Source organism: Berghia stephanieae, chromosome 1 (genome assembly GCF_034508935.2).
Source record: "Berghia stephanieae isolate SIO BIC M18660-M18661 chromosome 1, UCSD_Bste_1.3, whole genome shotgun sequence".
In the NCBI taxonomy this organism is placed as follows: Eukaryota; Metazoa; Mollusca; class Gastropoda; order Nudibranchia; family Aeolidiidae; genus Berghia; species Berghia stephanieae.
This window is the reverse complement of record NC_088360.1, coordinates 60252805-60266736: the sequence shown is the minus strand read 5'-3', so window position 1 is coordinate 60266736 and position 13932 is coordinate 60252805. Positions and strand designations below refer to the sequence as shown.

The 13932-nt window shown below is 33.6% G+C and overlaps 2 protein-coding genes across 3 annotated transcripts in view; one reads left to right on the top strand and one right to left on the bottom strand.

The window, feature by feature from the left end:
- The window catches only part of LOC144978662 (WASH complex subunit 5-like), a 64448-nt gene extending 55480 nt beyond the window's left edge, over positions 1-8968 (bottom strand). The window contains exons 1-5 of one of the 2 annotated variants that reach the window (XM_078925001.1): positions 8807-8968; positions 6807-7039; positions 3152-3258; positions 2088-2172; positions 365-465 (exon numbers count right to left, since the gene is read on the bottom strand). In XM_078925001.1, coding sequence (XP_078781127.1) covers positions 365-465; positions 2088-2172; positions 3152-3258; positions 6807-7031 — 518 coding nt within the window. In that variant the 5' untranslated portion in view covers positions 7032-7039; positions 8807-8968. The remainder of the gene's footprint in view (positions 1-364; positions 466-2087; positions 2173-3151; positions 3259-6806; positions 7040-8806) is intronic. The other variant, XM_078924991.1, reaches the window with a different exon arrangement.
- LOC144978667 (exportin-2-like) overlaps positions 8923-13932 on the top strand; it is a 53392-nt gene continuing 48382 nt past the window's right edge. The window contains exons 1-5 of the mRNA XM_078925015.1: positions 8923-9096; positions 11443-11600; positions 11944-12089; positions 12635-12736; positions 13499-13644. Of these exons, the coding sequence (XP_078781141.1) occupies positions 11516-11600; positions 11944-12089; positions 12635-12736; positions 13499-13644 (479 nt within the window). The 5' untranslated portion in view covers positions 8923-9096; positions 11443-11515. The remainder of the gene's footprint in view (positions 9097-11442; positions 11601-11943; positions 12090-12634; positions 12737-13498; positions 13645-13932) is intronic.

The window sequence follows — 13932 nt, the reverse complement described above, 5'->3', positions numbered from 1 at the left end:
AAAGAGCATCACATAAGATAATATTAAAATATTTAAAGTTGGTGTTTTGTTAAAATAAGCTGACGAATCAATATAAACCTTAAATACCTTCCATAAACTTTAAAAACATTATTCTTCATTCATAAACACAACATCGATCCCCTTAGGACTGTCTGATTTTTTAAAAAGTCGGACTGCTGCATATTGTTAATCCAATATCTGATCTAAGTGACATGAAGCATATTAGCCCTTAAGCTCTAAGAACCAGAACATGACACTCTTTTGATCAGCTCAGAAAACAGGTGACACAATGAATTGTGTAACAAAATCTGTACCTGACAGCAATGAAAAACCCTTTATATTCACCTCTCAATGAACAACATACCTATATCTGTAATATGAAACCAGTATTCTTTCTCTGACTATACCATCCATGCGGGTATCAATGATCAGCAACATTACACCATACAAGAAAAGAGCCTCACACTGTTGAAAACAAAAAAAGGTGATCCTTTAATGCCATAATGCCCATAAAGCTATGCTACTCTCTGGGTAGGATAGTGGTCTACAGCAATGTACTTTCCACCAAATCTAATATGTATTAATCAACTCAGTCATTCCTGGTGGAAAGAGCAATAAGAGAATATTTTTCACTGAAACTAGAGTTCTGCGTGTGAGGTGAGTGATCTGCCAACTGAGTTGTTAGGACCCATATATGATTGAAATTGAAAATAAATGTTCATCACAATTACTGCATTGTAGATTATTTTTGTCCTCCTTATAACCACTTTATAATAAATTACTAATAATTGGTTAAAATGAAAAACACTATCATTCATCATCTGTACTAGCAGCATCCTATGGCAGTGTCTCTATAGTATTACAGCAATTATTCATTTATGCTCATGACATCAATGTTGTACTCTCTGGTCTGGAACATAATTTGTTCAAAATGATACTCAAGAGTAAGTTCATAAAAATAGGCAGACATGAAAAGGAAATGTTTTAGTTTCAATTTAAAAGAATTAATAGTTGGTTGTTCCCAGATGGTTCTAGGAATAGAATTCCATACACATAGTCCTATGATAGAAACGGATTGCCCGCCAAAAACAATTGTATTTAAAAAGAGGAACTAAAAGTTTAGTTTTATCAGATGATGATCTCAGTAATCTGGAAGGTGTATAAAGATATAATAGGTTTTTTAAAGTGGATAGGGGCTTCATTATTTAAACATTTAAAGCATATCATGTGGATTTTCTAAGTCAACCGTTCCCTGATTGGCAGCCAGTGCAGCTTGTAGAAAATTGGGAGGGAGTAGGCCGTATGAGCTTCTCTTAGAATTAATTTGTTCTGAATGACTTGAAGACGAGAGATTTGATCTTGACTTACACCTAAAAGGATGTAGCCCCATAGGAAAAGGTCATACCAAGAAATGTCCGATGACCCAGGCAGCCAAGCAATCTAGTTCATCTCTCCCAATCCATCTGTCTGAAAATGTGTCATTTAGAAATTCGCGAACGGTCTGTCTCCAAGAAGGAGGAGTGCCGTCTTACTGAAAAATTATCTTTTGATATTTTGAATGTGGGATGCAGCATAAAATTCTAACATATCTGAAGAGACATTTACAGCAATCATTGCCTATAACTCTTTTGTGCAACTGCCAAATCCAAACATGAACCTTGTGTCTCAACAAATTTAGAATACCCGTTACTGTGTTTGTTTTTCTAAATATTATTTTCATGTCCTGTAATGATCTGCCAAACTGGCTATGAAAAGATGTTGAGCTACTTTTGACGATTTCGTTTCATGCAATCACATTACACAAAGAGAATTTTGTTGCACTGTTGTGATTCCGAAATGGAAGGAGAGAAAAATGAGGTCTTCTAGGTTTGTGTTCATTTTGCTGAATTTGGTGCTGTAATGAAGATCGATGACCAATGGGCATAAATGTATGACTTATCCTTAGAAGACAGTGAAAACGAGATGAAAATATCTACAATGGTTTTAGAATAATAAGATTTAAATCAGGGAATGACTTTCTGGACATCTTGTACATTATATCATCAACCTGGCAAACAATTTCAAAAACTAAAATGAAATTGACTTACCATAAGCTGTTTCCCATCTTCGTTCAAAAGGACACTTTCAATGGTCTGCTGAATATAAACACCTTCTTCAAGATCCTCCAGAAATCTTAAAATATAAGGCCGAAAATATAATTCTAGTCTTACTGATCTAACTGTGGAAAAATAGTAAATTATCTAACTATATCAATAAGACATATATATATATATATATACATAAGTAATACAATAGGACGATTGGTTTCCCTTGCAAACTCAAGAACCACCAGCTCAAAACAGTGTTAAGCAGCTGTTGTTGTTTTTTTAAATTTGAATTTATGTCTGAAAATTTGCTACCAAATTTATAAAATTCTGATCACTCATTGTCGAGATGAACATTTGAAGTAAGGAGAGTATAAAAACTAAGTTTTGAGACTTTAAAGTTGAGGCACCTGCTTCATGCACAGTCGAATCACTGACCAAAAGTAACTCCTTGTATACGAGCAGTTAAAATTTGAAGAGAATAATTAAATTTGGAATGAGGTTAGAAAATACATTAAATAATGTGCCAACAAATTTTCTGAAATAATCCAATTATTAACTTTAGAATTATTTATTGTATACAGTAGTGATCAAAGGCAGTGTTACACTTTTGATATGCTCTTCATGGAAAAAAAATGCATTAAGGGAAATAAAATTATATACCATTTTAAAGAAAATCATAATTCTATTTACAATGGCATCAAAAATAATCATATATACATCACTTCAAATGAAATATGGTGGTTTGAAAATAATCATTTAATTACCTCTATTTGGCAAAAGTAGAATTGAACACAAAATAATGTATTCATTCTAGCAAAATCTTGTGTATGTGATGTTTTAGGCAATTAAGTTTCGATTATAGTTTAAAAATTGTGACATGGTCTTTCCTATTTAGAAGTTTGATTGGACCGAGACTGCTTTAAGCTGAAAGGACTAATCAAAAGTTTAAAAAACTGTATCCAATAATCTTATAGAAAAATTTGAAGTAAAAAAATATTAATTTTCATATATGAGGCGGATTTACAACACAAATTATGATATTTGATTCAAAATTCAATAATCACCTGTTTAAGTCTGTGACGTATTTGTGAACACTAGCGAATGCTTGATAAAATCTTGTGAGGATTTCCAAATTGTTTTCTCTAAATTCTTCATCCAAATCTTGCAATTCCTGGAATGGAAAATAAATAATAATGATGATGATGATGATGATGATGATGATGATGATGATGATGATGATGATGATGATAAAATAATAATAATAATAATAATAATAATAATAATAATAATAATAATAATAATATAATAATAATAATAATAATAATAATAATAATAATAATAATAATAATAATAATAATAATAATAATTAATAATAATATATATATATATATATATATATATATATATATATATATATATAGAGAGAGAGAGAGAGAGAGAGAGAGAGAGAGAGAGAGAGAGAAAGAGAAAGAGAGAGAGAAAAGAGAGAGAGAGAGAGAGAGAGAGAGAGAGAGAGAGAGAGAGAGAGAGAGAGAGAGAGAGATGTTATCTCCCTACTTCACCTTCCCGTCTTTCCCACAGAAACTAAAAATATCGCCTGAGCAGTAACTTAGTCAAAGTGATAACACAAGATTGACCCAGGTGTCATGCTACTGTAGAACGACCTTAAGTCTCAATGGTAAATTAGCTTTAGGCAACCATGAGTTGTTATTTTTCAAACCTGTTGCTATGCTATCTTGTGATGACAACGCCTCTGAGTCGTCATATGAATACTACTCACCATGGTTATATAAACCCATGGCAGGCCTCAAAACGTCACTTGCTATCCTTCACATGATGCAGGGTTGATTGTGTGAAGTATGTTCGGGGCTGGAAGACAGCAAGGCATAGTGCAGGTTACTGTACTGTGTAAGTCCGTGAACATGTGACCAAATCATAGTACAGAGAAGGCAAATCTGTTACTATATGTCCCAATAAAAGTATAACACAGGGAAGGCTGAAACTGTGTTATACAGGCCGGTACAGAATAAAACAAATATAACACAGGAGACCAAACGCTGTGTTATAAAATATCAAAAGCTGGTCGGTCAGTGACGAATTAAAAAGCGACATAATATGTCATAATATCACATCTCAATAAAAGAGTGTGATAGTAAAAAGGTGTCTGTTAACAATTGAGATCCAAATGGATAGTGATAAGTCCTATACATAAAACAAATTTGAGAAGCATGGTTGTTCTCAATACTTGTTGGGTCGTGATCGGTATATAGTGAAGTAGTGTCCACACTACACATCTTCACGAAAATCAGAGCAATGCTGTGTCAAGATTACAGAGGAGCAAACTCAAGACGACAACAAGACAAGATTTGTTTGTGTGTATTGTATTGTCTTTATATGTTACTGAATAGGTACGTTTTGTTTGTCAAAACTTTCACTTTCATTATTTTACATTTTCTTTATCTTTTAAAATAAAAGTATAATTTAATTTAATCAGCAGACGTGTTTAATAATTTACAGCTATCCTTTTGTAAAATCATTAGTCCGATTGAGTTGAAAATATCTTATATAATTTTGTCGTAAAATCAGTGACACCAGGGTCACGTCTGCCAAATTATAAGGAATCCCCTAGTGAATTCATTTAAAGTGATATCGGTGATACCGTTTGATTTATGCTCACTTTCATCTTTTTGTTATGTCTTCGCAATGAGCTTAAACCCAAATTTAGTTGCTTTGTGATATTCATCAATATTTCGCATTTCTATTCGTATGTATTTTATGCCAATGCTTTTTATAATGATCATGATATTTAAATCTTAAATAGACTGTTTTTCTATAATTCACAATGCATTAATTTTTTAAAAAGATAAATGAATTCTTCAATCAAAATTATAAAACAACATTTATTCTTCTACAAATAGAATCTTTTATAATTGGACTATAAGTTGCTAATATTCCATCTGGGAGACAACAAATTTAAAAGTTCATCTAGCCATGGAGCATACTCCAGAAATTCATGATAAATATTTGAATGAACTGTGTAGGCTTGAAACACAAAAGAAAAGAAAAAGAATCTCAAAATATTAATCTCACCTTTAATGTGGAAATTAATAATGCGATGTTAAAACATATTTAAAAACTATGTGCTACAACTGTCATGACAGTACGCACTATTGAACTTTAAATCTTTTAAAAAAATAATGCTCAAAGTGCTTTAGAAATATCCCTGACAAACAGCAATATGTAGCATGTAGAATGGGACATGATACCTGTTAGGCGATATTTCAATTTTTTTCAGACAGAGATAACTCTATTAAAAACAAAGATGGGGGAAAGCATTGAAAATAACAACTAGTCATGTTTGTTTGTTTTGTTTGTTTTTAAAGGTTTTACGGTGCTTGCAACACATTAAGGTCATATCAGCGCCAGTAAAAAGGAAGAAAATAGGATAGTAAAAAGTTCTAGATTTACAATTAAAGCATCCAAGAATAAGGCAGACAAAGGGGAATTGGTTCAAATAGGGAACAGATGTAGATTCCAAGAGCACACTATCAGTGTACTTAGTTTGAGATCACTAAAAGTCTCATCCAGACACAAGCACAGGTCCCTACTAAGAGGAATACACTCAAACGTTTACCAATTATATATAATGCATAAACAAAACATAATACAGTGCATAACAGAGAGATGATTTACAAGGAAAATAATATCATCAAGCTAACTATACATTTGACTGTTTCCCTCCCAGCCAGGGTATCTGGCCAGGGCCAGGACAAAACCAAGTAATCTCATTCCAAGACAAAGAGAGAAAGCATGTTAGAAAACAGACAAAAGGGGAGAGAAGACACAGTATGTACCTCCCTGCCCAATGTGGGAGGTCAGGAACCCCAACCAGCAGAATACAATAAAAATAAATCAGTTAGTGATTGCAATGTTTGCTCAACTTTTTTGAAAACCGCAAAATGAATAAAGAACAGCAACAGGTCAACATCAGCAGCCCTGTTATGTATTAGTATGGAAACAGCACAAGGTCAATCATGCATAAATGAGACTATGGAGACAACAGAGTGACTTTTACAGTTAAAATGAATGTCTTTCGCCCTTCATTAATGAAATATGCAAACTTCACCTCTCACACACACACACACACACACACACACACACACACACACACACACACACACACACACATACACATATACACATACAAAATATCTCAAAAACAATGTTTGGTACAACATAAACTTCAAAATCTTTTCAAAGCGTTGCTAATTTGTTTATATTGGTAAAATCGACTGTGGTTGTGCAAAAGTGATTGTAAATTAAACAGATATCGGTAACAAATCTGTTATGTATCAGGGGATATAACCCATTGCAGTGGTCAGGTTATTGATGGAGTGAAAAACCTCTTGACCACAGTGCAGGTAGAGTACTAAAAGATCACCCGCTCAACACTGTTCCGTATATCAAGTGTGAATTAATATTAAATTTTTCTTTTCTACCTTAATTTCCATTCTTGAAGAAAACTGTTTTGGGATCTCAGAGAGAATGCAAACAAAAATGAGGGAATCAGGTAGTTATAATGTTAAGAAAAAGACATAAACAATATAAAAAAAGAAACACACACACACACACACACACACACACACACACACACACACACACACACAAACACACAATAAAAATTGAAATCAATTTTAAAGATTATATTACTGCACTCACAACTTTAGACTCAATTTTATTGTCAAAGTATTCAGCACTATTGAAGTAGCTGAAATCTGCCAATATGTCTCCATACTTCAGTTGATCAGCTCTAGATTCCAGTCGGAACACAGGGGGAACAAAACCAGCTAGACGCAACAATTCTGCAATTATAGCATTTCCTCTTGAAACCAGTCGCAGGATATTTTGACCACATTGATTGTTCTCAGCTAAAAAGTCAGCCATTATACTTCCTGTAATAAGTAGAACAGAGCAAATAATGGGGTTAATCATGTTTGTGTGTTTTTGCATTTTAAAGGCATTCTGTGGAACTATTTTAATTTATTATAGCCACTCCCTAATAATAAAGTCATAGTTATAGACTCTCAAAAATGGACCCACGAGCAAATTTGATTTTGACACGTTTTGAGACAAAATTTCAAAAAATCGTAAAAAATACAAATATCCATATTCTGAACTGAAAAATTGGTTTTCTTAATATCTCATATGGATCTTCAATTGAGCCAAGTTTGAGGAAAATAAGAAGGGGTGTGGTTCCCAATTTTTAAAAATTTAGTCCGCTTGCAAGGAATGGCCCAAGGGACTTTTGCCCTTCACTGAGTATGAGTATGAGTATGAGTTCATCATAGAGGGCCGGTGGCCCGTTGATGGTCTTTGGATCGGTCTCCACCAACTTGTGGAGGTCGAAAGGCTGGCTTCAATGGGAAATTGATGCTGTATTTTAGATCCTGCAGGAAACTGTCAATTTGGCTTTTAAAGCTGTTTATGCTTGGCACTATAACTATTTTTTCAGGCAGGCTATTCCATGTCTCAACAATTCGGTGACTAAAGAAATTTTTTCGGATGTTTAAACGGCAATTTTGTTTGGCAAGTTTATAGCAGTGGCCTCTTGTTCTTTTGTCCTTGTTAAATGTGAGGTACTCATCTACGTTTACTTTGTAGAGACCGTTGGTCAATTTATAAGTTTCAATTAGATCTCCTCTTAGTCTTCTGTACATGAGGCTAGGGAGGTCTAATGCTCTGAGTCTATCTTCGTAGCTGAGGTTTGAAATTTCGGGAACAAGTTTGATGGCTCGACGTTGGACATTTTCAATTAGTAAAGCATCTGATTTATTGATGGGTGACCATACAGTTTCCATATTCCAAGTGTGATCGTATTAGACCTTTAAAAAGAGTGGTTAATATGGGTTTGTCTATATAGTCGAAAGATCTTTTATTTGCTTTGTTAACAGTCTTTTCACAGTGCTGGCTAAAATTCAATTTGGGGTCCACATATACACCAAGGTCTTTTTCACATAAATTACTTTCAAATTTGATTTCAGCTCCCTTACTATCCTTCATCCTGTAGACATATTGGCTGTTGTTGTTTCCTAGGTGCATAACCTTGCAATTGTTTGCATTGAAACGGAGTTGCCATTTTTTAGACCACAACTGAAGTGTGTCTAGGTCATCCTGCAGTCGGCCAGCGTCTTTGGCATTAATTACAGATGAAAAAACTTTGGCGTCGTCTGCAAACATTTTTATGAAGGAGTTTACTGCTTCGGGCATGTCGTTTACATAGCATGTAAATAAAACTGGGCCCAAGACACTACCCTGAGGGGTCCCCGATAGAACTGGTTTCCACCCTGATGCTTCACCATTGATCACTAATAGTAATAGATACTTATTCCCAGCAGAAAATCTTGCAACCATCCCAACACACTGCCACTAATTCCTGCTAGGATCTTGTGGAAAAACTCCCTAGGTTGGGTCTGAGAAAATGCAAACCAGAGCAGAAAAAGGATAATTCATGATTTAAAAAAAAAAAACATAAATAAAAGTTAGATAAGATAAATGTATCTAAAAGTAAAAGTAAAGGGAGCCGCCCACTGCCGTGGTCGTAGTCACAAGTTTTTTACGCTAGAAGATATCCATAGGTTCAGATACATTTTAAACGGTACAAATTTTATACTTGATGTCGCTCAATCACTATGAGTGGCAATACGATGAATAAGCATTACCTTATATGTTTTGTTTGTTTTTTTCATTAAATATGAAAATACTCGTTTATTTTATTCACATGATCAAGGGGTTCCCAAGTTCTTAGAAAATAGAATGAGCAAATAAGAGTGACTACCCCTTTATGTCGACACCCATAATTTTCGTTCCTTTCTTTTCAAAGTAAACTCCCCTATCGACGGAACTCATGCTCGTCGTTTTGAAAAGAACTGCCGCACTTCGTGAAATCACTTTAGAATATTTTACGTCCCAATTTAAATACTTATCCTCTTTGATTCATCCGTAAACTCAGGTAAGATCATAAGTCTTTCCATTTTCATTTACTCGAAAGAAGAACTAAACAGTTTTTTTGCTTCCACACTGCTGACATTCGTTGGCGTTGGAGTCTCTCCATCATCATGATAAATAATATAAGAAGAGTGAGTAAGCGAAAGAGTGTAAACTTGGTTCTGATTTCTGCAGCAGACTAAATTTAACGAAGTGGCCATTCGGACTCGAGTCTGAATAGTCTCACTTAGACCGTGGAACTGATATATAGAAATAGAAGAAAAGTAATTGTTTTGCACATCGACTCTCCTCGATTCGTCATGCAACGATTTTATGGAATTTTTAGAGATTTTATTTTTATTAAAATTAACCGGTCAATTAATAATTAATACGCGCTGTGATTATTCCCAGACAGGGTCTGCCAATAACGAAAATTGGTTATTCCCAGACAGGTGTCTGGGAATACGGAAGTTTCTTATTCTCTAGACATTTTTTTGAAACTCCCCTCTTTTTTAAACAATTATCCACATTCCGGAATATGGAATGTTTCGAAATGCTCATAGAAATAAGTAAAGCTAATAAAATATCAATAAAAACATAAAATCTACCAATAAATCAGTCGATGGATAATAATATGTTACCACAACACAATAAGCATCGACTTTCATGTGGGTGTCATGGCCGAAAGGTTAAGTCGTCTGCCTTGGGAGACTTGTCAGAATAGACGTTGTGGGTTCGAATCCTTGTTCCGCCACTTTTTATTTTTTATTCCCTTTTTTTTTTAACAGAGCGTTGCAAATTATAAATGTCCCCCCCCCCCCAACTCTTTGAAAAAAAATAATCTCTCTCTCTCTCTCTCTCTCTCTCTCTCTCTCTCTCTCTCTCTCTCTCTCTCTCTCTCTCTCTCTCTCTCTCTCTCTCTTTTAGTACCTTTCTTGCAAATTGTCACATTCTAAAAAGAATAAATAGTTAAAAAGCAAACAGAAAAATACAGGTGTTGTTGGTTTTGGGCTTTGGGGCGAACAACACCTTGGCTTAGGCTTAGGAATTCGTCCGCGAAATAAACAAATTCCCGGTCATCATCAATATCCCCAAAATTGTGGTCAGAACGAACAAATTATAGAAACAAAAGATGATCAATAAAATTAACAGGTAGATAGGTAGTGAAAATGTTAATGGTAGGTGGACTATGAACATATTTGATGATTAACAACTATCTTGCTGGTTGAAAAAAAAGGCGAATTTCCAGTTTGATGTTTTCAGTTCAAAGTGACAAAAGAAATTTCATTGATCCATTTTCTTTTTAAAAAATTTTAAAAGCTGGATTTGACGTTTGATCACTATATTTACAATTTCATTTTGTGTTAAATATCACTTGATATTAACTGTTTTGGGACACAAATGACGACTGGCATTTTTTTCAGAATATTTGCTTTTTCTTAGTTTGGCATGTTGCATAAAATCTTTCTGCAACTTGTTAATGTGTCTGCCAATAACGAAAATTGGTTATTCCCAGTCAGGTGTCTGGGAATAACCGATTTTCATTATTGGCAGACATGTCTGTGAATAATGACAGCCTAATTAATACCAAAAACAACATTTACGTTGGTGATTTTAATGGAAACAATAACGAATCATAAACTTTTCGTGACTTATTAACAGATTGTGAACTAGCTAGTTCAGCTCGTAACCGCACCAACGAATGACCATGGCCACACCATCGACTATGTCATTACAGATGAAGGTTTCCAATTTTTATCTCCTGTCAACAATATAAATAAATTAGTATCTGACCATCATCTTTTATTCTTCTCCATCTACGTAACAACAAACCGCCCTGTAAAGATGCAGATTACCCCGCATGATTTTAAGAACATCTACATGGAACTTCTAAGGGAAGATCTAACTCATTCGATAAAGAAACAACAGACCATGGACACAGACATACTCAACGTCGCAATACTCGACACCATGAACCAACATGTCCTTGAAAGAACGAGGACGGTAAAAATACGAACTCAAGCCCCATGGTATAATGCAGACATGAAGAAAGCAAACAACAATGGATAAAATCTGAAAGAAATGGCATAAATCAAAACTACCAACTAAATATTTAGTAGACAAAAATAATTCATATCATATAAATACATTGACTAAACAACACTATAAATTTTCGAAATTAAAGACAAATACAGAAAGTCCTAATGCAAAATAATGTCCAGATTATATGAGGGTCCTTCCTGATTGATAAGTTAAGTAAACCTCAACTTTTGCCCAGACTGGTCAGTTCTTATGATCATCCCCACTTCCTATTATATTAAGAGTCATTAGAAAAATATATTTAATTTTCTTTCTTTTAACTTCCTTTCAGACAGTGTCACATACTCAAGTTGTGGCCAGTGGAAGGCATTTATAATTGTAACATATATAGAAAGACATTCAGGATGGAAGTCACACCTCAAAACATGGAAGCAATGGCTGGTTATCTTCAACAGACTTTGTCACCAGATCCTGATATAAGAAAAAATGGTAATTAAAATGAAAGCCTTTAACTTTAAGATTATATGAATTGAAATGCCTGACTTTATTTTATTCATGAAATGGCTCTTTTCATGAGATTTATTGGGGTTTAAGTGAAAATTATTGGACTTTAGAATAGATACATAAATTTATCAATGTTTAAAAAATTGCAACATTATTTTTGTAATTATAAGATAAGATTGCAATATTATTTTTGGAATAAAATTGTTTTGACAATGACGACTATTCTTATTTTGATTCCATTTGCCCCAAATATCTTTATTATTTGTTTTTGTTTTTGAAAAAAAAGTTAGTTTATGGTGTTGGTAGTGTTATTGCTCATCTTTTTCAGCTGAAAGATTCCTCGAGTCGGTGGAAGCAAACAAGAACTATCCATTACTCTTGCTACACTTGATGGATAAAGCAGATGTAGACATTCATGTCAGAGTTTCCGCTGCCATTACATTTAAGAATTATGTGAAAAGGAACTGGAGAATTGTAAGAGCCTAATATTGAGTTGTTTTTATTATCTTGGTAAAAGTGTTGTTTGTCTTTATAAAAACCGAAGTGAGGTGTTGTAGATGGGTACATCGTTGATCTTGTTATTTTTTAATTTGGACAGTACTGCTTACTTAAGAGGCAGCTAGTGGATACAACTAAACACACATTACATATTATATGGGAGGGGGGGGGGGGTTATAACGGGCCTAATGTGCCCATCATGGATCTCTCCTAAAATTAAATGTATGAGCTGTTGAAGTAATTCTCGTTTTGATTAAAATTATAATGAAATATCCTGTATTTTATACAACAAATGTTCATCTTATACACCTGCATTTTCCTGAAGAAATGTTCGTTTTATAAATATATAAGAATTTTGTCCCACTTACTGGTTGTTACTGTGCTCTTAAATCAATATATGGACTCTCTTTTTGATCAACGTCCTTATTTTTAATTTATTCGCTGAAAATATTGAAATAATGTGATTTTTATTTTTTGTTTTTGTTTTTAACATTTTCATTCTTCGATTATTTTTTTATCAGGATGAGGGACTACAAGATAAAATTCATAAAGAAGATAGAGATGCAATTAAACAATATATTGTTGGTCTTATGTTGAAGAGTCCTGAACAAGTGCAAAAACAGGTATTTTTTTATTTTTTTATTCAAAGGGAAAGATGGTAAGTTTTGTGAGGTTCAGCCAATGACATAGTCAGTCATTTGTCTTAAGGTTTAGGTTAAATCAAATACCAGAGACACTTTTTCGCCTTTGAATACAATCTGAAACTAAAAACTATTGAATCGTTTTTAGTATGTTGACTGGATTATTTCTCAATGCTGCTTTATTTTGTCAAATATTTTCAAGGATTCAAAAGTTTACTAATATAATGATAATCTTTATTGTACAACAAATGGCAATTCATGTGAGGTTAACCTTGACCAAACAAATTTGAAAAAACAAAGGTAACATTCACGTGAGCAGATACAAACACACATATGCACCACTCACACATACAAACACATTGTATCTACAAATTGGCATTTAAATATATGCACACATATATAACATACAGACATTACATACATGCAAGTCCCTGATACAAAATGATATCTCATTTCAGTTTATGTTATGTCATTCTAGTTGCTATGGGTTTCGCAAGAAGACAAGTTTTTCTTTATTTTATAAGTTTAAAACTCATTCTATTGCCTTCACATTCTATGATCATATGTAGCGATAATATAAACATATGCATACACACATACAACATTGAAATTGAATGACGGAATTAGATTGTAGAATTGTAATCTGCATGTTTCATACACTCATTTTCAGATCTTTATGATCATATGATAAAATCGCTGGGAATTTCTTCTTTTTTCTCTCTCTCTCTCTCTCTCTTTCCACAGCTCAGTGATGCAATTAGTATAATTGGAAGAGAGGACTTTCCAAAAAAATGGCCGGGTCTTCTTGCAGAGATGATCAGTAAATTTCAGACTGGAGACTTTTATGTGATAAATGGTGTATTGAGAACAGCCCACTCCATTTTTAAAAGGTGTGCTTAATGAGCTGTTTGGTCCTGCATTTTGCCTTAGATACGCATTATGATGTAATCTGCATTTTTAATATGTAAATTTATTTTGTTTTAGGATATTGAGTTAGTGAAAAATCATTCAATTCCATTTCTATCTAACACGGCAATGTTATATCTATTTATACTAAGTAGAGCCAAGATTCCATTACCAAAAAAACAAAGAATGCTTGAAAGAGCTTCCACCATTCGTGAATTGTTTTATTTAGATCTTCAATAGTTTTAAACCCTATTAAAGATGGAAGCTCGTGA